General features: G+C 41.5%; 1 protein-coding gene across 1 annotated transcript in view; it reads left to right on the forward strand.

Annotated features, from left to right (window-relative positions):
* LOC113407718 (disintegrin and metalloproteinase domain-containing protein 20-like) overlaps nt 1-26,679 on the forward strand; it is a 166,225-nt gene that overhangs the window by 114,429 nt on the left and 25,117 nt on the right. Inside the window, exons 18-21 of the mRNA XM_026657439.1 lie at nt 8,119-8,224; nt 14,120-14,303; nt 16,611-16,688; nt 20,824-20,935. Coding sequence (XP_026513224.1) covers nt 8,119-8,224; nt 14,120-14,303; nt 16,611-16,688; nt 20,824-20,935 — 480 coding nt within the window. The remainder of the gene's footprint in view (nt 1-8,118; nt 8,225-14,119; nt 14,304-16,610; nt 16,689-20,823; nt 20,936-26,679) is intronic.

Genomic DNA, 26,679 nt, shown 5'->3' on the forward strand with positions numbered 1-26,679 from the left:
TGCTCCACTTAGGACTAAATCAAGAATTGCCTCTCGCCTTGTGGGTTCCAGGACTACCTGCTCCAAGAAGCAGTCAGTAATGGTGCCTAAAAATTTTTATTTCTGCATCTTGTCCTGAGGTGACATGTTCCCATTCAGTAGGGGATAGTTGAAATCCCCCATTATTACTGGGTTTCTGTTTTTGTAGCCTCTCTAATTTCCCTGGGCATCTCACAATCACCATCACTATCCTGGTTAGTTGGTAGGTAGTATATTCCTACTGCTTTACTCTTCTCATTCAAGCATGGAATTTCTATCCATAGAGATTCTGTGGTACTGTTTTATGTAGTAAAAACCTTAAAATAAATTTGACTCTATGCTTTTTCACATATAGTGATGCTCCTCCACCAGGATGACCACCTGTGTCGTTCCTATATGCTTTGTACCCTAGTTTAACCATGTCTGATTAATTATCATTCCACCAAGTTTCTGTGGTGCTTATTATATTAATATCCTCATTTAATACCAGGCTCTCAATGCACCCATCTTAGTATTAGCACTAATAAAATTTGTCAGTATTTATTTGTGTGCCTTCGTGTGATGTAATTGAATGGCACATTTTTTTTCATTTGACTGTTTCTCTTCATGGCTATCTTCTCCTCTTTACTAGGGCATAGAATATCCCCTTAGAGACATCCTTTAAAGTAGGATTTATTAGTCTGAATGATGTAATACTCCACACCTGTCATCTTCCCCCCCAGTCCTTAGTTTAAAAACTCCTCTATGACCTTTTATATTTTACACGCCAGCAATTACTGCATGAGTCTTTCTTTGTTTTCATATACACTCAGTTTCAAACACATGTGTGGTAGAGGTTGCAGCCCAGAGCGTTGTCAGATTCACTCCGCACCTTCTGATAATGAAGGAAAGATTATGGATATTCTGGGCAGAAAAGTACTTACTTCTGCTACCTTTGGCATAAGAGTGGTTAATGATCAAGCTATGATGGAACACTACTGATATCATCTTTTCCCCACAGCTGGTGGCATTTGCAAAATCCCTCTCTGAAGATCAGTGGAAGTTCGCTAATGACCTCATTTCTGGCTGACAACTTGTTGCAAAAACATGGTTTAAGGGCATTTGATGCCTCTGAAACTTTTGCCAGAGCAGTTGCTTCTGCCATCGCTCTCAAATTACAAGCATGGCTTAGATCATCTAGACTCCCTCCAGAAAGAGACTAGAGTGGAGAATCTTCCCTTTGAAGGAGATAGATTATTTAGTAATACGATGGATGAAGGCTTCGAGAGAATGAAAGACAATAGGTTTACAGACAGAGCTTTGGGATTATAGCAACAGCCCAGAAGACGATCCGGTGCACCAGTATTCAGCTATCAGAGGCACCAATATTCATTTTTGTCTTTGACGTCTTATTTTTCACAGAAGCACAGCTATCATCAGCAAAGCAGAAGATCTTTTAAGCCTTGTTCAAAGGGTAAACAAACCCCATGGTCAACATCTGGATCAGGCCTCAGGCCTCATGTTTCATATGAGTCCTGAGAAGTGCAGACCAATTTTGAGACATTTCTTACCTATCCCATTTGAAGACTTCTATGTCCTGTCTATGACAGCTAGAGTGTTATAGCCCCAGTATCTCTTGACTTTAGTAAGGCTTTTGTTACTGTCTCACATGTCCTCCTCATAAACAAAGTAGGGAAATCCAACCTAGATGAAGCTACTATAAGGTGCATAACTGGTTAGAGAACTGTTCCCAGAGAGTAGTTATCGGTGGTTCACAGTCAAACTGGAAAGGTATATCGAGTAGGGTCCCACAGAGATCAGTTCTCGGTCTGGTTCTGTTCAATATCTTCAATGATTTAGACAATGCATAGAGTATACATTTATAAAGTTTGTGGACAATACCAAGCTGGGAAGGGATGCAAGTGCTTTGGAGGATAGGATTAAAATTCAAAATGATCTGGACAAAATGGAGAAAGGGTCTGAAGGAAATTGGATGAAATTCAATAACAAACGCAAAGTATTCCACTTAGGAAGGAACTATCTGTTGCGCACATACAAAATGGGAAATGACTGCCTAGGAAGAAGTAATGTGGAAAGGGATCTGGGAATCAGAGTGGATCACAAGCTAAATAGGAGTCAACCATGTTAACACTGTGGCAAAAAAAGCAAACATCATTCTGGGGATGTATTAGCAGAAGCGGTTTAAGCAAGACATAAGTAATTCTTCCACTGTACATGCAGCTGCTTGTGCCTCAGCTAGAGTTTGTGTCCAGTTCTGGGCACCACATTTCAGGAAAAATGTGGACAAATTGGAGAAAATCCTGAGAAGAGCAACAACGATTACAGGTATAGAAAACATGAACTATGAGAGACGATTTAAAAAAATGGGTTTGTTCAGTCTGGAGAAGACTGAGAAGGGCACATGATAATAACAGTTTTCAAGTATGTAAAAGGTTGTTACACGAAGGAGGGAGAAAAGTAGTTCTCCTTAACCTCTGAGGACAGGACAAGAAGCAATGGTCTTAAATTGCAGCAAAGGCGGTTTAGGTTGGACATTAGGAAAAACTTCCTGTCAGGGTGGTTAAGCACTGGAATAAATTGCCTCAGGAGGCTGTGGAATCTCCATCATTGGAGATTAAGAGCAGGTTAGACAAACATCTGTCAGCGATGGTCTAGATAATATTTAGTCCTGTCATGAGTGCAGGGGACTGGGTAGCTGACCAATTAAAGTCTCTTCCAGTCCTATCATTCTATGAATATCTTCCCTTTCAGCATAACATTGGTTTCTAGCTTTTGACCTAAATTATACACATTTTCATATTTTAATCTGTCTGGCACACCACAAGTATCTCTGTTTCCTAGGAGGTAAGGATCATTTCCAGTTCAGAGTTCTTCATTTTGGCCCTTCTACTGCCCCTGTACAATACACAATATTAATACACATTTACTTAAGCAGTTATATAGCGTAACATTTATTCAAACTTATCCTTTATACATTTTTAACTGTTAGAAAATGGTGAGTGATGTATTCCTTATTTAATCGATTATTTTATTTCTGATTTATGCCAAGCTGCATTTGGATTGAAATTCAATTTAAAATGCACAAAATCTGCATTTTTCTGATGTATGTGTTTAATTTTAAAAATCTGATACTTTAAAAACATTGATTTAAAAAAAAAAACCAATATTGTCTCATTGTTTATGCTTCTCTGTCTAGAATACCATTCCAGGGGGAGGACTGGGGCCTCTTGAGCTTTTTTTCCTTAGCTCCAGGGCCAAAAGATTGAGACTTGAGGGATTAATGAGGGTTTTAATACTTTGGAAAAGGAGCCAAAATGAACCCCAAAAAGGTGGTTTCCTTTTTTCTCAGCTCTTGAGGCCAGGTCTACACCGAAAAGTTAGGTCAATCCAGCTATGACACTCATGTGGTGTGAAGAATCCACATCCCTGAGTAATGCAGTTAGACTGACCTACTTCCCACTGTAGAGGACAACTAGGTGAATGGAGGAATTCTTCTGTTGACTTCGCTACCATGTCTCAGAGAGATGAATTAACTACAGAAGTGGGAGAACCCGTCTTGTCACTGTACTGAGTGTCTCTACTGAAGTGCTACAGCTGTGCTGCTGCAGCACTTCTAATGAAGACATAGCCTAAATCTGAATAAATGATTGCAAGCAACAACAGGGAGCTGAGAATAGCACACCTGCAGAGCCTCGAAGACACCCTCTAACATCATACTATAACTGGCTAATTAGTGTTATCAAAATAAAGTCTAGCAGGAGCCATATTCTATACTTGCTTCTTATTTAGGGAAGTAGGTCTAAGAATATTAGGGACTTCTCCCAGTTTGATACCCACAAGGCAGTGGGCAATGTTAGACTCCTATATCACCACAGTCTTCTTGCCAGAAGAAATGTTGGCAAAGATTCAATCAGCTATAGCCTTGCTGTACCAATTTGCATGTCAGAAAGTCATCTTCTTGTTCAGATTTATGGGCCTCATAGACTCAGCTATGCAGGTGAAACATTATACCTAGAAGGAAATGTAGTCTATCCCGCAATGACTGACAAAAGAACAGACATATTTTAGATATGTCTCTAATATTGACCATAGCAAGGAATCCTGATGGACTGACTCAAGATGAAGAGAGTAGTTTTCAACTGTCCAGCAGTATCAGCAACACTAACCTCAACTACATCCAACTGGGCAGGGGAGCTCACATCGACAATTTGACAGTTTGTGGCCACTGGAACTCCCAGAAAAAATAAACTACACATCAGTGTGCTAGAACTCAGAGCAATATGCTGGGCTCCCAAATCTTTTCTGCTTCACTTATATTTGAACGTAGTGCAGCTTTTCAAGGACAACACAGGCCAGCTGCAATCAAGGAAAGTTGTGTATTATATAAACAAGCAAGGATGGTACTCATTCCACACATCTATGCAGTAAAGCAGTGGATGCAGGGCAGTGGTGCATTCAACACAAGATCTCTCCTGTACTGCAATACCTAGCAGGGAAATGCAACAGTATTGTGGACCAACTGAGCAGAACTCCAGGATTGGTCATTGGAGACCTCAGTGATACACAAGATCTTCAACTTGTGGGGGTCATCCACATGTAGATCTCATTGCAACCAGGCATAATGCCCCAAATTTTGCTCAAGAGCAGGAAGAGAAAGCTAATCTATTCCAGACACATTCCTGATAATCTGGTGGCAAGTCTTCTGTATGCTTTCCCCCCATTTCTCATCCACAAGATGGTAAAAATGATAAAACTGGACAGAGCCAAAGTAATTCTAGTGGCTCCACTGTGGCCAAGTGGTTCTCAGTCCTTCATCTAACAAAAGGTGTTTACCAATCTCCTCTTCTTCCTCCCAGATTTGTTGGAGAGTTGATCAGATCTGACAACCTGGGCTATGGGTCTTTGATAGAATTAGAACAATCTTGTTGTCTGCTGGTTCATGTCCTACTTAACTGTAGGAAAGAATCAACCCTTAAGTGTTATAGCTTCAAATGGAAGAGATTCAGTCTCTGCATAAAGAGTAGTAATGTAGCTACAACAATGGCTCCAGTTCATCATATTTTAGAATAACTGCTACAGCTGAAACTTTCACACCTTTTTTATCAGCAGTCAATGTCCATCTAGCAGCTATATTGCTATACCACTTTCTCATAGATAACAAGTCTGTATTCACACACAACATAGTTAAGACCTTTATAAAAGGGTTCAGTAAATCTTCCTACACGTTAAAGACCCTTATCCAGCATGGAACCTCCAGTAGCTAATGAAGCTTCCATATGAGCTAATAGCAGAAGGGTGTTTATTTTAACTCTCAGTTAAAACAGCTTTTATCATAGAATCATAGAAATGTAGGGCTGGAAGGGACCTTGAGAGGTCATCGAGTCCAGCCCCAGGCACTGAGTCAGGACCAAGTAAACCTAGACCATCCCTGACAAGTGTTTGTCCAACCTGTTCTAAAAGCCTCCAATGATGGGGCTTCCACAGCCTCCCTTGGAAGCCTATTCAATAGCTTAACTAACCTTATAGTTAGAAAGTTTTTCCTAATAGCTAATCTAAATCTCCCTTGCTGAAGACTAAACCCTTTATTGCAGCAAGGGAAGTTATAGCCATAACATCTGTGTAATTACTGGGGGTTGCTCTGTGCTGGAGTACATTACATGCCTAAGGAACTAGGACAATGCCTCGTGTACAGCAATTTAGAAGCAAGTGCTGTAGGTGCTTCAGCAGCTAAGCCTTGTTGATGATAGCCCTGGTAGGTCCCAATGGTTAAGTGAAAGGGTAATGCGCTAGGGCTGGCAGAGAAGGCAACGTTTGCAAATATCCTAGGTATAGAGGCTTCACAGTTACAGTTCAAAGTTTGCAATAGGGGGTTCTTGTTTTGGGCCTTGGGGCAGTCCTATTGAAAATCAGGGCTCTTCAGGACTAGTGCCTGGGGTGCCCTCTCTACTCTAGTCTCTGTTGAAGAAAATAGACCAGGCTTGGTTAGTTTCTCTCACTGGGGCCCTCTGTACTAGCTTCTTCCACTGCTGCATAAGTCCCATACAGACCTGCACCCAGCTGTAACATTCAGCAGTCACAACCTGTTCCACACATGACTGCATACAGTTCCTGGGGTTTCTTCTTTACAGCTCCTGATTTGTCATGTGGCTGCTGCTTTTTAAATAGAGCCCAGCCCCTTCCTGGTTCAGGACCTTTCCCCCTCCTGGCCAGAAGAAAGGGAAGTGTAGTATGAAGGGCTGATGGGGGTTGAAGTCTCTTGCTTAGCTGATCCATCGCATCTGCTAGAAGAGTGTATGAATTGCAGGTCCTCATGGCTGACCCACCATTCACTGTTTTTCATAAGGAGGGATACATCCCCATCCCTAATGTGGTGACTGAATTTTATACTTATCTGGTTCAAAGGTCTTTAGCTTATTATGTCAATTGGGCTAAATGATTCAGATTGTGCCATAATGTATTCATTTCTATCTTGTGTGACAAAGTTCCTCCTATCTTGGTGGGTCCTGCACTTATTGGCGGATTTTCTTGCCTCAGAGATTCACCATGTGAGTTGGGGAACAGCCCAGAGACCTTCTCCTCTGGAAGAACCCACAGTCCAGGTCAATTGGGAGGTTTGGGGGGAACCCGGGCCCGCCCTCTACTCTGGGTTCCAGCCTAGGGCCCTGTGGACTTCAGCTGTCTATAGTGCCTCCTGTAACAGCTGCATGACAGCTACAACTCCTTGGGCTACTTCCCCAATGGCCTCCTCCAAACACCTTCCTTATTCTCACCACAGGACCTTCCTCCTGGTGTCTGATAACGCTTGTGCTCCTCAGTCCTCCAGCAGCACACCCTCTCACTCTCAGCTCCTTGCGCCTCTTGCTCCCAGCTCCTCACACTCACACCACAAACTGAAGTGAGCGCCTTTTAAAACCCAGGTGCCTTGATTAGCCTGCCTTAATTGATTCTAGCAGCTTCTTCTTAATTGGCTCCAGGTGTCCTAATTAGCCTGCCTGCCTTAACTGGTTCTAGCAGGTTCCTGATTACTCTAGTGCAGCCCCTGCTCTGGTCACTCAGGGAACAGAAAACTACTCATCCAGTGACCAGTATATTTGCCCTCTACCAGACTCCTGTACCCCACTGGTCTGGGTCTGTCACACTTGATAACAGAAAGAAACAAGTATCAGAGGGGTAGCCATGTTAGTCTGGATCTGTAAAAAGCAACAGAGAGTCCTGTGGCACCTTTAAGACTAACAGATGTATTGGAGCATAAGCATTCACCCACGAAAGCTTATGCTCCAATACATCTGTTAGAAAGAAACAAGTGCTTTAGTCTCCCACACTCTCAAAATTGGTTAGTCTATGCTTTCATGAGACCTACACTTTAGCATCAGACTCTATTCTGGAGAGAATTCGGACATATTCCACTAGGACCAAGGCAGCTTAAATGGAATGCCTTAGACATATTCCTTTTTTACAGATCTGTAGGGCTGCAACATCGAGCTCTTTGCAAACATTTTACAAACCCCTATTCTCTGGATTTAGCATCCAGATTGGATGCACAATTAGGAAGGGCAGTACTTCAATCTCTCTTTAATTATAGGACTCACCTTCATCTAAAGGGAGTACTGCCTGTCACACTGTCCCATGAGTAGGATTATGCAGAGGACACTCAAAGAAATAGAGGTTAGTAAACCTGCAACCAGAATTCTTTGAGGTGTACTTTGTATATTCACGATCTGAATCCATGCTCCCTCTTCCTTGGAGTCCTAAGTACAGCCTGTGACTTGGAGGAGGCGGTGCAAGTCACTGAGAGGTGAATTGCCTGCCCCCTTTTATAGCTTTGCCCTCAGAAAATTCAGGAACTGTGAGGGCAGGGGTAGGACAGGGTGTGAGAGCTCCAACTGGCACTGCTTCCTAAAGGTTTCACCATCACAGCTGCACCAGGGGTGCCTCCCATGAGTGTGAATATTTAGGAATCATTTAAAGGAACTCTGGTTACAGGTGAATACCTCAGTTTCCCCTTAACCCCTTGAAATGATTGGAGGAATTAGTGCAATACATTGTGTGCTTTATTTCTGTCTTGTCATTTACCTTGTGCTTTTCCCCCCGGTTTTGCAGCAGCACATCGGGCCCCACTGAATTGTTTCAAAGCAGTGAATACTAAAGGTGACCGGTGTGGCAACTGTGGTGGGGATGGACTTACTTACAATAAGTGTCAAGACAAGTAAGTTATATATATTGGTGTCTCTGATGCACTGGAAAATGTACTGAGAAACCTCGGTAAATAAAAATCCCTAATTTTAAGTAGTGTAGAAAAATAAATCATAGACAAATGAGAGGAGAGACAGAGCAGCATTTTAACAGTAATACAGTTTAAGCCTTTCATTTTCACCCCTAGTCAGTTTGATGGTGGCTTGAATTTTTTTTTAAAGGTAGTTCTACATATTCTCCTTTGCAGCCCAGTAGCAAACATTGTCACAACTCTTGTAGTTTCATTCAGCCTCAGGAAGCTAGTACACAGTTGAAAAGATTAACTGGTGGTCTTCTCAGCTCTGCTGTTTTGCATTGAAAAACTTCTTGGCGACTAGAGATTACTTGCTTATAGATTTCAGAGTGGTAGTCGTGTTAGTCTGTATCAGCAAAAAGAACGAGGAGTACTTGTGGCACCTTAGAGACTAACAATTTTATTTAAGCATAAGCTTTTGTGGGCTAAAACCCACTTCATCGGATGCATGCAGTGGAAAATACAGTGGAAAATGCATGCAGTAGGAAGAATACCCCGTTTCCCCGAAAGTAAGACATCCCCCGAAAATAAGACCTACTTCCAGTTTTGCCTCTCGCTGTAATATAAGGCATCCCCCCGAAAATAAGACCTCCCCGATAATAAGGCCACCCCGGAATATAAGGCTCCGAAGCTCCAGGAAAAATAAGACCTCCCCTGAAAATAAGACCTAGCGCATCTTTGGGAGCAAAAATTAATATAAGACACTGTCTTATTTTCGGGGAAACAGGGTATATATATATATACACACACAGAGAGAACATGAAAAAAATGTGTATTGCCACACTTCAATCTCCCTGCTCACTCAATTACAGACCTAAAAGTGGCAATACTACAACAAAAAAACTTCAAAAACGGACTCCAACGAGAAACTGCTGAATTGGAATTAATTTGCAAATTGGACACCATTAAATTAGGCTTGAATAAAGACTGGGAGTGGATGGATCATTACACAAAGTAGAACTTTTCCCCCTACTGTTACTCACACCTTCTTGTCAATTATTGGAAATGGGCCATCCTGATTATCAATATGAAAGTTTTTTTTCCCTCCTGCTGACAATAGCCCACCTTAACTGATTACACTCATTATAGTTGGTATGGCAACACCCATTTTTTCATGTTCTGTGTGTCTGTATGTATGTATATATTATATATATATATTAGATCTTCCTACTGTATTTTCCACTGCATGCATCCGATGAAGTGGGTTTTAGCCCATGAAAGCTTATGCTTAAATATATTTGTTAGTCTCTAAGGTGCCACAAGTACTCCTCGTTCTTTTTGCTTAGATATTGAATCTTAGATGTTGCTTGACTCTTACAGCTTGATGGTCAGCCAGGAGGGTGGAGGAAGCACAGGCGTCTTTGTGAGGCCTGGTAACATTGCAAGGCCAGAGGGCTTCAGTCAAGGGCCACAGCAGCAGCTATGGCAGAAACCACTGCATGGAAGCAATCCACAGTTTGTAGCCAACAAGCCTTTTTCCTTTAATCCATACATGACTGTTTTGCTGATATATTGATTATAGAACACACCTTACATGTTCCTTGTCTATTTTGTCAGTTACTAATTTTATTAATTACTGAACATTTTATGAGCATCCATTTGCAATTAAAACATTTTGTCCATTATAGCACACATATATCATAACATGTATATCTTCATATACAGTGTGTGTTTACAGAAGAGAGACAAAGAAAATGAACTATTGACCATGGTTTACATAATTGAAAGGTACAGACATTTGTTCAACCATCCATTATTTTAATCAGTTACAAAAGAGATCACCAAGTCATTATTATAGAAATCTATTGGAGTAATTCCTGATGAGTTAAAAGCATACTTCAATCGATTATCTTCTCAATTAAAGAAAACACTTGCCCCACACAAGTTACAGGTAGTTCTGAAAGGGTCAAGGGTTTTGAGGACAAAGGAGACAATCCATAATTTAAGAAGATGCTAAGGTTAAGCTAAAATGCACATTATTTATAACACCAATATTAGGGTCAGCTAAAGTTCAGAGTAAAGAGTGGATAATAAAGTACAGGACTACTAGGACAAAGACATTCATTTATCAAAAAAACATTTCTCTTTAACATTAGAGTTTAGCCAGAACCTTTGGTTAAGATAGAAAAGGTTCTGGGGTGTTTGGTCAAGAAATAATGAAAATTTGACTGTGATCGGGGTCCTGGTGGGGGCCAGCTGAGGTTACTCAATTAGGATGAACTGCAATGAATGGGGCAGACAAACCCCAAAGCTGGTGGATAATTGAATATTTAGATTTACCAAGCCAGCATAAAACAGCTTCTTTATTACCTCACCGGTTGCCCAGAAACCAACACAATTCGGTTAAAGTAACCCAGCCTCAGGCCTTCATCCAGGTACCCAGTCAAATATGATGAAGATTTCTGAAAATCTTATTTCATCATTTAAAAGAAAAGGTTCTACCAATCCTAAAGGATCAGACACATTACCTCCCTGGTTATTGAATATTCCAGATTTTACCCAAATACACGCATACAGCCAATTCTTTTTAACTAAATTAAAATTTATTTTTTTAAAAAGAGAGAGAGAGTATGGTTAAAAGATCAATATACATACAGACATGAGTTCAATTCTTGAGGTTCAGATACATAGCAGAGATGGTGACCTTTGTAGCTACAAAGAGTTCTTTCAGAAATAGTCCATAGGTTATAGTCCAATGTTCAATATTATTTCAGGGCGGTCCAGTCAGAACTGGGATCTCAGTCCTTGTGGCTTAGGCTTCCCCTGCATGAAACCTCAAGCAGATCTGAGATGACAGAATCAAGACTCAATGGTCTTTTATACAGTTTTCTAGAATTCAGTTGACCATACAGTCCTGGGTAAACAATAGGCTTTTGATGTAACCTTTTGTTTCCTGAACACCAACAGTAATTAGTTACACAAATTAACAAAGGGCAATTTATCCACTAGGCAGTCTATCACAAACTTAAAAGAGACATATGGACAATGACATTATTTTACCCAAGATTCATCTAAATGTTAATATTCCCTTTTGATCTCTGAATTAATAGTTATAGTGACAGACAGGGAATGTCTGTTTACATGGCTAGCAGCAAAGATACACACAATTAACATTACCTCTAACAATATAGGTTTGCATTTCAAAGTTCTAGACTATCTAGCCATAGAATGGCCCTAATTACATGTCTTTAAAAGTCAGCTTTGGATTAGTTAGCCTGCAAGCTGTTTAACTCTTTCTGGCCATGAGTTATATTTTGTATAGGATTTGTTGCAATTATATGATTTGCATGGTTATATTTTAATTAGACAATGTCACATTGACATTAAAAGAATCAGATTAATATTTACTCATAAATTGTTACTTCCATTTCAATCTCTTCTGTATGTCTCTCTGTGGATAACTTTTGACAAAGGTCACACTTTTGAAAATCATAGGACTGGAAGGGACCTCGAGAGGTCATCTAGTCCAGTGCCCTGCACTCATGGCAGGACTAAATATTATCTAGACCATTGCTGACAGGTATTTGTCTAACCTGCTCTTAAAAATCTCCGATGGACACTCCACAGCCTCCTGAGGCAATTTATTCCAGTGCTTAAACAACCTTACAGTTAGGAAGTTTTTCCTAATGTCTAACCTAAACTGCCCTTGCTGCAATTTAAGCCCATTGCTACTTGTCCTATTGTGATATTAAGGAGAACAATCTTTCTCCCTCCTCTTTGTAACAACCTTTTATGTAGTTGAAGACTGTTATCATGTCCCCTCTGTGTTCTCTGACAAAAAGCAGAAGCCTCTTTGAATTCCTCTGCTTAGCTTGAACGCCTCATAACATAACTAAAAACATAACATGCGTTGTCCTATTCACCAAGCATCCTGGCCACAACAGACTTGTATATGTATCTTAATATTCAGAAAAAGTGAAAACAAGTTTGTAATTAATTTATATTGTAAGAATACTTTAATACCCATTTTTGTTTTGATATTGAAATATCTCCACCACAGACCACTCCCTGGCCTCTCTGATCACATTCCCCTTGCCTGAAATTCTCCCACTCTTTGACTAGGTCTTGGGCATTTTGAATCAACCGTGATTCCTCAGTAGGTCTGACTGAGTTTGGCTCCTGTAGGTCTTTCCTTTGGGAGTTGTGACCAATGGGTAATACAATCACAAGGCAGATGGTGGTGCAGCCACCACCACCTCCTCATCCTTCTCTTCCTGCCAATAGTAAAAATGAGTGACCTGCTACACTGCACCTTCTCTGAGCTATGAGGAGCAGAAAGGGCTGAAGTGCTGGTTTGTAGCAAGCAGGGTCAGGGTTGCAGGAGAAGTTGGCTGCAGTTTAAGGCTGTAGGCTCTGTTTTTGAATGACTCTTCACCCACTTCCTTTCTTCCTTGAAAACCCTGCTTTCGCCCCTTCTGCTTCCTCTTACCACACCCTTAACCTCTGATTCCTCAGCTGGCCACATAGTTGAATCATAGATCACTTAGAATCATAGAAATGTAGGGCTGGAAGGGACCTTGAGAGGTCATGTAATTCACCCACCTATGTTGAGACAGGGCCAAGTAAACCTAGACCATCCTTGACAGGTGTTTGTGTAACTTGTTCTTAAAAGCCTTCAATGACAGGGAATCTACCGCAGGGGTTTGCAAACTGGGGGTCAGGACTCCTCAGGGGGTCGTGAGGTTATTACATGGGGGTTCACGAGCTGTCAGCCTCCACCTCAAACCCCGCCTTGCCTCCAGCATTTATGATCGTGTTAAATATAAAAAAAGTATTTTTAATTTATAAGGGGAAGGGGGGTCGCACTTAGAGGCTTTCTATGTGAAAGTGGTCACCAGTACAAAAGTTTGAGAACCGCTGATCTACAACCTTCCTTGGAAGCCTGTTCCAGTGCTAGACTACCCTTATAGTTTTTCCTAAAAGCTAACCTAAATCTCCCTTGCTGCAGATTAAGCCCATTACTTCTTGTTCTCTCTTCAGTGGACATGCAGAACAGTGGATCACTGTCCTATTTATAACAGTTGTTAACATTTTGGAAGACTTGGTTCCATGATCCCCCCATCCTTTTTTTCTCAGAGCTAAACTTACACAGTTATTTTAACCTATCCTCATAAGTCAGCTTCTCTAAACCTGTTATCATTTTTGTTGCTCTCCTCTGGACTCTCCAGTTTGTCTACATCTTTTTTAAAATGTGGGTCCCAAAATTGGACACATGCTCTAGGCGAGGTCTCACAAATACCGAGTCGAGGAGGAGAATGACCTCCCATGATTTAAATGTAACTCTTTTGTTAATACAACCCAGAATGATATTAGCCTCTTTCACGCTGCATTATATTGTTTCCTACCATAGTGATTTGACCCCTCAGATCTGAAACAGGACAACCATGATAAAGCCAATGAGAACTCTGATAGAAATGAGAAAACTACTACTTATTTTCATCCATACATACCAGAACACTTTACAGAGGAGGGTAGTAGGGCTGGTGGTCGAACAGTAGACTTACAGTATAGGATCCAAATTCAGGACACAAGCTCAATTCCTTATTCCTAGGCATCAGGCTGGGAGTACTGAAGAAAGAGCATGTCACATTGCTGTGCTGTCACCTCTCTACCTCGCTGCAGCAACACTGATGAGCTCCTGATTGAACTTCACACAGCCCTTCATGGCAGAAAGATCAGTAATTGTGCTGGAACATTAGTGGGGTTAGCAAGGCACACAGAGAATGGGTGTAGGGAAGGATTTATGGGATAGTAAGACGCACCACAACTCTCACATGAGTTTTTCAAATTTCGTATGACCTTTAAGCAACTATTCTTGTTATTTTTTTCTTTCAGAGATGTCTTGTGTGGAAGACTGCAGTGTGTTAATGTTAAAAAAATCCCTCAGATGACAAGTCTTGGGTCCATAGTTCAAACTCCAGTTGATGATATCTTGTGTTGGGGTACAGAATTTCATGCTGGGAGGGACATGGTGGATGTTGGCTCAGTGGGAGATGGCACCGCATGTGGTGAGAACAAGGTACTGTAGTAAGTATAGTTAGATTTGTGAATGGGGTGGAACAGAGATTAAATGGAGAGAGGGAGGCCTTGAACTCCTGTTCTCTGCTCCATGTTGCCTTCCATCCCCTTACCTGAAAAGCCTCAGAGATCGCTATAAGGACCACCTGTTCTCACCCACAAGCAGCTGCAGAAGCCCATCTTAACCTTTTAAAAGGAGCAGCAGATGTTCTAGTCCCTGTTTTGCGGAGAAATAGTAAGTAGGGGTCAGTGTCACAGTTCTGGGGTTCACTGCACTTTTGAAAATTCCCCCAAAGGGCCTAAATACTGTAAAAATCTGTCCCTGGATGTCGTCTTCCCTCCTGAAGTTGCTAAAATTTCTGAATTCATCTTCATTTGCTCAGTATATGCCAGAGCATGACTAAAAAGACCATACTCTCCAGGAATAATTTTTTTTTACAAAAACATTGATCTTGCAGCATGATCTGAATATAGTTAGACTTAGGTTAAGCCTTCTCTGCCTGGATATCTGTCTGGGTTTGAACTACAAATCTATATGCAAAATCCTTAAGTGTTAAAATAGTGGTTGAAACATTTGGGATCTATTTATTCCATCACATGTAAAGATACAACTGATGGGATGGCTAGGCCCCACGTATTCTTCCATTGGATAGGTATAGAGGAGTTTATCCACCTAATTAGCTGTTTATATGTACACTGTCACTGTATTTTTATTTTTGAGACCTGAGATTATCTGCACAATCCAGTGTCCTAGGTGCATAGTACACACACTCTCAGATTAAGTAAGTAAACCCATTTATTCATGTCTGAATATTGGTGACAGACATCATAGGAGAATTTTCTGAAGCCTTCAAGAGCCACTATACCTGTGTTTTTAAAAAATGCTTTTTAAAGTCTGCCTTAAAAATTGAAAAAAGATCCAGGACATTTAAAAATAACACCATTTCTCCTTCAGGTACTGACCCTGTGGGTGCTCCACTTCCAGTGCACATGTGCCCAATGTGCCTTTGATCAGAGATTTTCAGTAGCAGTACTTGTTCAACCCTCACATATGCGGCAGACATCCTCAGGGCCCATACTGAGGCTATATAGAGTTGTGCGAGCAAACCACCTTTTTTGCCCTTTTCCAGTCTTCTGGGATGTCTCTTCTGGAATGATGCTTTACCAAAACCCACCAAGACCATCTGGCACACCTTGGCAACAGTACCACCTACATGTAAAAGCTCCAAAAAAGTATTAAATTTCAGCCGAAAAAATCTGAATTTTTATTTCTGCAGCCTTCACCGAACTCCTTGGTTGTCAAAGCCATCAATGAACCTGGCAGACAATACCAGATTAAATCTATACCATATGATCAGGAGCAAAAACGCCTGAACCTGTTTGGCCATAAGAGTTACTCATCTGCAGCCCTACAATTTTTAGGATCGTGACCCACTTAGATGTGATAGTGAAGTATAATCACACCAACTATATGGAGTTCAACAGCTTTGTTGAACACCTTGTGGAATATCCTGAACAGTTCCATGCAATCAAGCTGAGGGTCAGCTCTTAGTAAGAACTTCATTATAAGCCTTCTTCGATGCAGCTGACTCTGCAGCTCATTCCATTTCCACAGGGCCGTCCATAGCTATTTTGGTACTCTACGCAACTCCCCCCCCGTGGGGGGGGCTGTGTGGGGCCCCAGGCCTCCACGGGGGGGGAGGGGCTGGGAGGCTGGCTTGAGGGTCAGGGGGGAAACCGCCCCCCAGCACGAGCCAGCGGAGCGGAGCGGGTTGGGGCCGGGTTGTTCCACTTCCTGCCACCCGGTGAGTGCAGGGCGGGCTCGACTCCGCACTCACAGGGCGGTGAGAAGTGGAGCGACCTGGCCCCAGCCCGCTCCACTCTGCTCCCCCTGCTCCCAGCCTTGGGGCTCGGAGGGGAGAGGGAACCACCCCCCCAGCACTCACCGGTGGCACGGCTGAGAGCCAGGGGAGCGGAGTAGATTGTTCAGATAGATCCATCCTCCCCCCTTCTTCAGAGTCTCTGATATGGATTCTGAAGAAGTGGAGGGAACTCTGTTCTGCAAATGAGCACATGCATGGCCTTAATGCTTCCTGCTTTCTAGAGGGCTTTCATTGTGGTGCCACCATTATATGCACCCTCAAGTGTGTAACTCTGTGCTAAGAAACTCTGAACAAAAACAGTTATTTACCATTAACCTTTCTTTTTGACTTGTAGCATGGATTCCACATTTAATAACCAGTCAGAACATAGGCTTTGCTAATGTGATCCTATTATCTAAAATATATTTATTTTTGAACTTTTACAGATATGTATAAACAGGACATGTGTCAATATAACAATTCTGAATTACGATTGTAATTACTCAAAATGCAATAACAGAGGGGTAAGTAGTAAAGATTTTAACATCCTCAGAATTTCAGAGTATAATATGTAGAACACTGAACTTAGTCTCTTAAAAGTGGTGCCTTACCTTAGACTAATAATATTATTTGAGGTGGAGAAAACCTTGAAAAGCAGTAATTAAAGTATTTTGAGGAGGGACTTTATCAACTATGTACCATCTGATGAAAAGCCCCACATGACACATGGTACAGTAAGATCTGCAAAATAGCCAGATCTCCTGACATTTGGGATTTTATTGCTAATAAATTATTTCTATATGTTGCACTTAGTCAGCTGGGGAGTTAGTGTAGAAAAAGAAACTTGGGTGTTACATTCTCATAGCACAAGGTGAAGGTTTCCTGGGGTCTTCAAGAATAGCCATAAGTGGAGCACATTACACTATGCATCTTGGAACTAACAAGGATAGGAATTAGAGGGTTCTACACTTCATTGCTTCTGTAGGCCAAGTTCACTGCTTGCACAGTCTTGCATCCTTCTTTTAGAGAGTGAACTGCTACATGAGGGAGGGGGGAAAAAATAAGCACCTGAGTCCAATTAAGTAGTCCCCTCAGAGGCTGATAGGTATGGGAGGGGTCTAAACCTATATAAGCCAGACCCAGCTCATTCCAAAGAGGGAGAGAAAGGTGTGGTGACACCATAGTAGACTGGAATGTTGAAGCAGTACTGTTGGAAATAATTTTTCTGATACATTTACTAAGGTTCATCATGACTTAGCTTCTACACAAGTATTCCTTTATTAGGCCAGTTGGTGTTTGATTACATTCAAAACACAAATACCAGCATCTACACATTTATATTTCAGCAACAATACAGTTATAAGCATTGCCCAAATACACCGCTACCTTGATATAACGCGACCCGATATAACATGAATTCGGATATAACACGGTAAAGCAGTGCTGGGAGGGGGGGACTGCGCACTCCGGTGGATCAAGGCAAGTTCAGTATAACGCGGTTTCACCTATAACGCGGTAAGATTTTTTGGCTCCCGAGGACAGCGTTATATTGAGGTAGAGGTGTATGCACAATAGGATCAGGCTTGGGAGAAATATTTCTACCTTGGCATGACTGCAGAAGAATAAGAAAAAGCTGTGACAAAGGAATCCCTAACATTTTGCCTTTTATAACATTATAATAAGCAAGTGATGTCATTGCTGGTTATCAGCCTGATGAGGCAGTTTATGGCTGAACCCTGTCCTCTGAACCGGTTGAGACAAGATTAATGGCTGGACTCCCCCTCTCTTCCAGGTTTTTTTCTTTTCTTATTTTGCTGTATTTCTCCCTAGCTACTGGATTAAGCAGTTCTTTATAATAAATTAAGGAAGCGTATACAATCAGTTATTTACTGCACCTGGTACCCAATTAACCATGTTTTCTTTATTTTTAAAGAATTATTTACTGTATCTGAACCCAAACCTTACATAAGATAACGCTAGCATTTCAAGGGTCACTATAAATTTAACACAAACCTCCTTTCTTCTCATTTCAGCCTCTCCTCTCCTCATTCTTTTTTGTCACAAGCTTTGGGCCTATCACTGGCACTAACATCCAAACTCAGTTTAAAACCATAGTTCACCAGGTCTATATTCCTACAAGTACCTAGGGAAAAACAGCTCCAGAAATGGTCAGGAGAAGAGACAAACACTAATTGGGGGAAATGATGGGGAAAAACTAAATATTCATACACCCCTTTTTAAGTGTTAGTACATTAATGATCATCTGCCAAACCCCTTGGTCCAGGCAAGAATCCACCGGTCAGTCCACTTCTATTTCAGAAAGTCCCTGCAACCCCCCCACCCCTTCCCTCATACCAGGGGCTCTGTATTACCCCCCATACTGTGCCTTCTCTGCCCCCGCCTCCTGTGGCAGGGGCTCTGAGAGTATTTCCTCTTTCTTCCCCCGACCCCTAAAGATCTTTTCCCCCACTGGGATGGAAGGGATGGACAGACAGCTTGTTTCTTCTCTCTCCCCCAACAACAACCATGGAGCAGACTTTGGGGAGGCTGCACACAGAGAGGAAGGAAGAGAAATACTGTGTAGTTGTGTTTGGCCACTTCACTTTGCCTAACCAAAAACAGAGGTGATGTCTCCATCTGACAGCATAAGGTGATAAAAAACATTTTTCACCATTATTATCCCCTGGGATTACTTGGTTCACTGATGGATAGAGTAAAACCAATATTCCTCACAGAAGGGCATGAGGCTTGCAAATCTCTGATAACTAAAGTCCTTTAAGATCCTCAGATGAATGGTGCAAAATACTTAATTAGTTTTATTCCTTCTGAGTAGGTTTCTCATCCACATATAACCATCTCTCCTCTTCTATATTATCTCTTGTTTTGTCCCCTAACAATTTTCATCCCTTCAACAAGAAAATGATAGAACAGTAATTTCCCTTGCTCCCAGTGGCATGGCATTTCTAGATATACTTCATAGGAATGTTTACAAACTCTGTATTTTCTGGTAGTCGGATGACCAACAGCCCTTTTTCTGTCACTTTCTAACTGAAGAGATTGAATGGCTCCAGAGCGTCAGCAGAATGGCAAAACCTCAGGAAAAAAAACTTGCTTTCTTCAGTAAGGCTTTGTCTACACTCAGGGGCGGCTCCAGGCACCAGCAACCCAAGTGTGTGCCTGGTTAGCAAGCCGCGGGGGGCGCCCGGCCGGTCGCTGTGGGGGCAGTAGTCAGGGAGCCTTCAGCGGCACCGGGGACCTCCCACAGGCATGCCGCCAAAGGCAGCCTGCCTGCCGTGCTTGGGGCGGCAAAATACACAGAGCCACCCCTCTCTACACTATCACCTTTGTTGGTAAAACTTTTGTTCGGGGAGTAAAAAAAACCACCCCCCTGACCGACATAAGTTTCACGAGCAAAAGTGCTGGTGTGGACAGCACTTTGTCATCAGGAGAGCTCTCTCCTGCTGACATAGCACTGTCCAGACCAGCACATCTTCATAAATGTGGTTTATGAAATTCTAGTAACAAAAATTCAAGTTGTACCCTCACTAAGAATCTTTCTTAAAACCCAGTTCCGCAGTATAAAAACCATCTGGCTGATTTCTAGGTTAACCGGAGGTCACCGTACCACTGAACATTAACCTGAGTTCAACCAATTTCTAACCAAGCTCTTTGCTCTAACACAATGGGAGCCCAACCTTCTTATGTCCTTTAGGCACTACTGCAATGTAAATGTTAAATTATAACAACCAGCATTCTGTCCTGACCTCGATTTATGCCTACAAGTAGAAAACCTGTTTTATAATCTCATGGCTCCTCCTCTACCTTACATCAATCAATCAACCAACTCCTGCTTTCCAAATTGCATTCCTAGCACCAGATGGTGAAGTGCAAAAATAGAAACAATAGCATTTGCATGGCTGAAAATGGTGTTCAAGACCTATAGGTTAATGCAACCAGCTTCACGTGGCTCTGAGGGTAAAACATACTCCTCCAAGATAAGAATGCCCAGAACGCTACTTTTTGTAGTACAAGCCAGAGAGAAGGAAGAAACCAACTCTGCCATATGCAATCTGCTGTTGCTTTCTTGCTCCCTATCTTTCCTCTTGAGGCTTGACACATGATTTCAATAAGTGTTTCAATAACATTAAAATGTCTTTTATAAGAAATGAATAACTCTACACATTGGATTTTCTCATCTGAGGGGAAATATGCTCTATTTTACTCTATTTTAAAATTCTTGATGATCCCTATCAGATTGGGTATGCAATTACTCTATTAAACTTTGTCTTTCAGCTCCAAAACACAGCCCTATAGAAGTTAAACTAAAGGAGAACTGATTTAACTTTTAGAGAAGTTAGTTCCATTTTTTCTGTGTGGGTCAGCCACTAGATGACAAGATTGCACAATAATAAACCACTGTCAGTACATTAACTCCTCCTACCAAAGATGCAGACTCTGGATAACTAGTTATCTTGGTGCTCATATCAAGAGACTTAGAGAAACGTAAAGTAGCAGCTAAGAAACACCATTCTGTCTTTTATTTAGTATGTGATTCCATATAGTACAGGGCAGTTAGAATGCACAAAGAGTTCAGGAAAGCCGTATTTTAATCAAATTACTCATTTGGTTCATGTTATTTATACCCTTATTCTATTTCAGATATGCAACAGTAAGAAAAACTGCCATTGTAATTTTGGTTGGGCCCCTCCAGACTGTAAATTAAAAGGATTTGGAGGAAGTGTTTCTAGTGGGCCCCCTCCACCTACCAATAGTAAGTGCTGTGAAAAACTAAGCACTTTATATTTTAGCCTGTTTTTTAGTCTAAAGCCAGGAATCTGTAACCTGTATTCTAATGTGGTCCTTGCAGCTGTCACCCACGCCTTTGTCACATCCAGGCTATGCTACAGCAATGTGGTCAGCTTGGAGCTGCCCTTGAAAGGAGCTGGAAGTCATTACTTATAGAACACTCAAAAGACCTGATTCTGATATCCTTACTCATACCAAGTGTAGCCCGATCCATAGATTATATATTAATTATATTGATTACTTAAGAATTCTCAGTTATCACTCTGAGATTTGACAGGTTCTTGTCCCAAGATCAGGCCCAGTATTATTAAAATTACTGTATAGATGGGAGCTCCGATGTGCACAGTTGTAAAACTCACACTGTAGGAACCCTTCTACAATAGTTTATTAATACATTTAGCAAAGTCACAAACACTCGAACCCAGTAAAGTGGGTAGAGATAATACAGAATGTACATCTGAACATCCATATACTCACACCATCCCTGGCAGAACAATCTGAAATATTAACCATTATCTTCCTCATCACCATCACCTTCCTCATCATCTCCAGTGGCCATCATCCTGGCACCTCCCAAGGGCTACATCTCTCTCTTCTCCCACACACAGACCTGAATGCATCTTTTATAATATGTTACGCTGACACCACTATGTCTAATGCTTATTCAATAGGGGTTTCTCCCCTCTTCCTTATTTGTATTTCTTCATCCTACTAATGTTAAGGTTCCCTCCTCCTATAGGTAGTATATGAATGATCTCAACTTATTATGATATACATCAGTTCATTGCTATAGCACTCTTGTGGTCTGATATCTGTGGAGGTTCTATCCAAAAAACAGTGTTAGCTCGTGTTTCTTTGGTTGGCTGGTGTCGTTATGGACAAAATTTCCCCTTACAAACTCTATTTCTAGTTCCCCAAAACTTAGGGGTGACCGTTAGGTCATTTGTCTGTGCCACAGTTCATAGGCCTCAAGCCTTATGCTAACTGCTGAAGCCAATGTCTTATAGGTTACAGGCCTCTAGGTTTCTTGCATTACTGCCAAATAAAATAAATGCTAAAGCTAGCCCCTTGGGCAACACAAGTAGCACTTTACTTCACAAATGGATCAGTAGGATCTTGTGGAGTTCAGGTACTATTTATCATGAATAAGTGTATCAGAATAAATAGACCCTAAATAGACAACAGAGGCAAAAGAGTAGTGGAAAGAAAGTGATGCACTTTTTTCTACCTAACTCAGTGGCCCCTATTATGCTCCTACCCAGCCCCCTTGAATTTTTCTTCTTCCTTATGTAGAGTAGAATTTCTCTGTCTTACCATAAGCCTAAATCCCCCAGTCCTAGTAGTCACCCATTCCTTTTAACTGGTTATTACTTTCCAATTTTTATAAACTCACTGAATTCCCATATCTCCCCAATTCTTCAAGTGATTCTCCACATATAGTCCACATCTGGGGTGCATCTGGGGTAGAAAGGGCTGTTTCAAGTTGTTGAGCATCAAGTAATTTCATCTTAAAAATGACTAAAATTTTATAGTTTAGAGTCATAAAAAATAATAGGCCAAATCTTAATAAATGTTTCTCTTAATGGCAATTCAGGGACGAGTCTCACTGTTTTACTCACATGAGGTTCTTTGCCAGGCCTTAGCAGATACCACAACTAAAGACAAGCAAAATAATCATAATTATTAACTATGTCTATTATTAAAGAAAGGAAAAAAATAAAAACAAATCAGAACACAAACAATAAACATAGGTTACTTCAGGTACAATCTTGTCTATATGTCTCTCTCTGGAGAGCTTTTGACAGCGATTACACCTTTTCAGAGTTGGTCTACTCTTGGAGGGGACCAAAGTACCTTATTCCTCAAAATTGGTAGTGAGCCTTTTCTTAGTGTATCAAAGATAATAAAACAGTTTATAGATGGGCAAAATACTTTTGTTTAAGGGCAGGTGAGCCCTGTTTGAGTTATCAGTAATAACATAATAGGTTATAAATGGGCAAAAGTGAATAATCTTAACTAGGTCCTATGAAATTAAAGAAACTATTTAAATCAGTTACTCAAAAGAAGTCATTCAAGGAGCTACAATGTTACAGGAGCTACAATGTTACAGGTACCATTATTTCTCTCTGTTTTACCAATGTTAACTTATGTCTCCTGTCCAGGAATACATAGGTACCACTGTGCCTCAGTGGGTCACAGCTGAGAATATCAGATTCAGGACAAACTGCTGAGAAATAGGGCAGACTCACCCCAAAATGATGATTATTCTATTATTAGATATATCAACCCTGTGACCAAAGTAAATTTCTGTCGCACCACATTGGTTACCAAGAAGTCAAAATCCAGTTTACTTAGGCATTCTAGCCCTTCTTTCACCACACAGACACTGTACTTTATGATGGGTGATTGTTGAAAACCAATTTCATCACATACAGGGTCCTTCTAATCCCAAGAGATCAGCCACTTAGCCAGGTCAATATCCCAATAATCACTATGCTACCAATCCTTTAGTAACTGAAATCTAAAGATTTATTAATAAAATAAAAGTTTTAAACGGGTTAATAGAACATATACATACAATAATTGCAATATCGTTATATCAGGTTTGTAGCAGTGATGTTATAGACTAGGGATCGGCAACCTTTGGCCCGCGGCCCGCCAGGGTAAGTCCCCTGGCGGGCCGAGCTGGTTTGTTTACCTGCTACGACCACAGGTTTGGCCAATCTCAGCTCACACTGGCCGCGGTTCTCCGCTCCAGGCCAATGGGGGATGTGGGAAGTGGCGCATGCCGAGGGATGTGATGGCTGCTCCTTCCCGCAGCCTCCATTAGAATCATAGAATATCAGGGTTGGAAGGGACCTCAGGAGGTCATCTAGTCCAACCCCCTGCTCAAAGCAGGACCAATTCCCAACTAAATCATCCCAGCCAGGGCTTTGTCAAGCCTGACCTTAAAAACCTCTAAGGAAGGAGATTCCACCACCTGCCTAGGTAACCCATTCCAGTGCTTCACGACCCTCCTAGTGAAAAAGTTGTTCCTAATATCCAACCTAAACTTCCCCCACTGCAACTTGAGACCATTACTCCTTGTTCTGTCATCTGGTACCACTGAGAACAGTCTAGATCCATCCTCTTTGGAACCCCCTTTCAGGTAGTTGAAAGCAGCTATCAAATCCCCCTCATTCTTCTCTGCTGCAGACTAAACAATCCCAGTTCCCTCAGCCTCTCCTCATAAGTCATGTGTTCCAACCCCTAATCATTTTTGTTGCCCTCCGCTGGACTCTTTCCAATTTTTCCACATCCTTCTTGTAGTGTGGGGCCCAAAACTGGACACAGTACTCCAATGAGGCCTTACCAATGTCGAATAGAGGGGAATGATCACATCCCTCGATCCGCTGGCAATGCCCCTACTTATACAGCCCAAAATGCTGTTAGATCCTTTTCTGCAGAACTGCTGCCTAGCCATTTGGTCCCTAGTCTGTAGTAGCGCATGGGATTCTTCCGTCCTAAGTGCAGGAATCTGCACTTGTCCTTGTTGAACCTCATCAGGTTTCTTTTGGCCCAATCCTCTAATTTGTCTAGGTCCCTCTGTATCCTATCCCTACCCTCTAGCGTATCTACCACTCCTCTCAGTTTAGTGTCATCTGCAAACTTGCTGAGAGTGCAGTCCACGCCATCCTCCAGATCATTAATGAAGATATTGAACAAAACCGGCCCCCAGGACCGACCCTTGGGGCACTTTGCTTGATACTGGCTGCCAACTAGACATGGAGCCATTGATCACTACCCGTTGAGCCCGATGATCTAGCCAGCTTTCTATCCACCTTATAGTCCATTCATCCAGTAAAGTCTCTCTGGTAACTTTCAAAAGATTGGAAGGTCCTCAGTCCATAGTTCAATATGCTGCTTTTAGTTGTAAATCCAGAGAATCAGGGTAGGAAAGAGGCAAAATGGAGTCATCACGAGGGTCTTTTATATTATTTGCCACGTGCCTGAAAATGTTATGTTTCAAACAAAGCTCACAGCCCCCTTTGTGGAAAGTTACTGCCACAAGATGGAGTCCAGGGTCACATGAGCATATCACATGTCCTTACATGGCTTGATGACTCACAGGGGTTAGCCCCTTGGAGGCTGAGGCATCCGCCAGAAGATCTATGTGGGCAGAATGAGTTTCTTCTATGGCCCATTGTGAGAGTTAAGTGTCTTTAATGGGCCATCAACACAAAGCTGTCTAGCCTTGATGTACATCTTATCTGGTGGGTGTTACTCAGAAATACAGCACATATGTAAGATACCAGTGCATAGCCAATATTCATAGCTTCATATTCAAAAATGATACATGCATATAAACAGAAACATACTTAGAAAATCACAACTTTCCATTGACACCTTACATGACATGCTTTGTACAAGATTCGTTGCAGTTTTCTAACAGTGGCAATATCAATGATATAGATGGTCATATTTCAATCATACAGCATCACAATAGGCTAAATAATTTGGTTTAATGGAAGCTGTTCTATCTTAACTGGCAATAGAATGTCAATGTTTTTAGTGTTGTAGCCATGTTGGTCCCAGGATATTAGAGAGACAAGGTGGGTTGGTGAAAGAGACAAGTGGGCTTCTTCTCCTTGAATGGTTCCTTAGAATATGTGTTAACTACGTATGCTAAACAATCTGTTCCACCTTGTATTTAGCTGTGACACTCTAAGTACTACCTTTCTGAAGACCTGAAGAAGTCTTAACTCAAAAGCTTGTCTCTTTCACCCACAGAAGTTGGTCCAATAAAAGGTATTACCTCACACATCTTGTCTACTAGCATTTCAGTACCATTAAAATAATTACAAGAAAAACATTACATTTAATCCCTTGGCAGGGCTTTACAACTTCATTTCACCATACATGTTGAACTTTTGATGTTGTTGTCATCTGAACTGGAAGGTTGCTTCTTTTTTATGCTACTCTTTGGTTGTTCCTGTAGAGACGAGCTAAGCAGAGATGGGAGGCTACAGTGAATGCTGTAAATTTGAGGATAGGAGCAGAGAGAGAGTTTGCTCAATTCAGAGGGTTTTTACACCCTTCTCTTTCCATACCTTCATGGAAGGAGGAAAACACCCCTTTCAGGCTTGACTGGATTCAGAATGTTTGCTTGTCATCCTTTCATTGGCTCAACACCTTCATTGTTTGATCTTGGGAACAGTTTCAGCTAGTGAATGGTGATCTGCTACTACTTGCGCAGTAGGGTTTTAATTTTTCCTGAACTTGATTATTGCTTCTTCTTAACAGTTTTTGGAGAGGTGGCTCATATATTTCCGATTTTAGTAAGGAAATTGCTTAATATTTGAGATTGCTATTAATTGGGTAATTAATTCATTTTTGTTTAAGTGTTCTGCACATCCCAGTTACGGTACTGCCTCTTGGAACTCAACAGTAGAACCTTCTCCAAGCACTGCCTGATAGAGCACACGTGTCTCCACTCCTGCCCCTCCCCTTGGTGTCCTGAGGGTGAGACTATATCAGAGGGCACTGTGTTTTCTACCACCTCAGTTCCTTCCAGCCACCAAACAGAAGTAAACTGCTCCTGTCCTTTGGATCCAGGCTTTTCTCTATTTATAGTGCCTTGTTAGTTTATAGTTGTTGTTCTTAGTGTAGTTTTTAGTATAAATTTTTTTTTCATAGATTCATAGATTCTAGGACTGGAAGGGACCTCGA

This window comes from Terrapene carolina, unplaced genomic scaffold, assembly GCF_002925995.2.
Source record: "Terrapene carolina triunguis isolate 2854851 unplaced genomic scaffold, T_m_triunguis-2.0 Scaffold244, whole genome shotgun sequence".
In the NCBI taxonomy this organism is placed as follows: domain Eukaryota; kingdom Metazoa; phylum Chordata; order Testudines; family Emydidae; genus Terrapene; species Terrapene triunguis.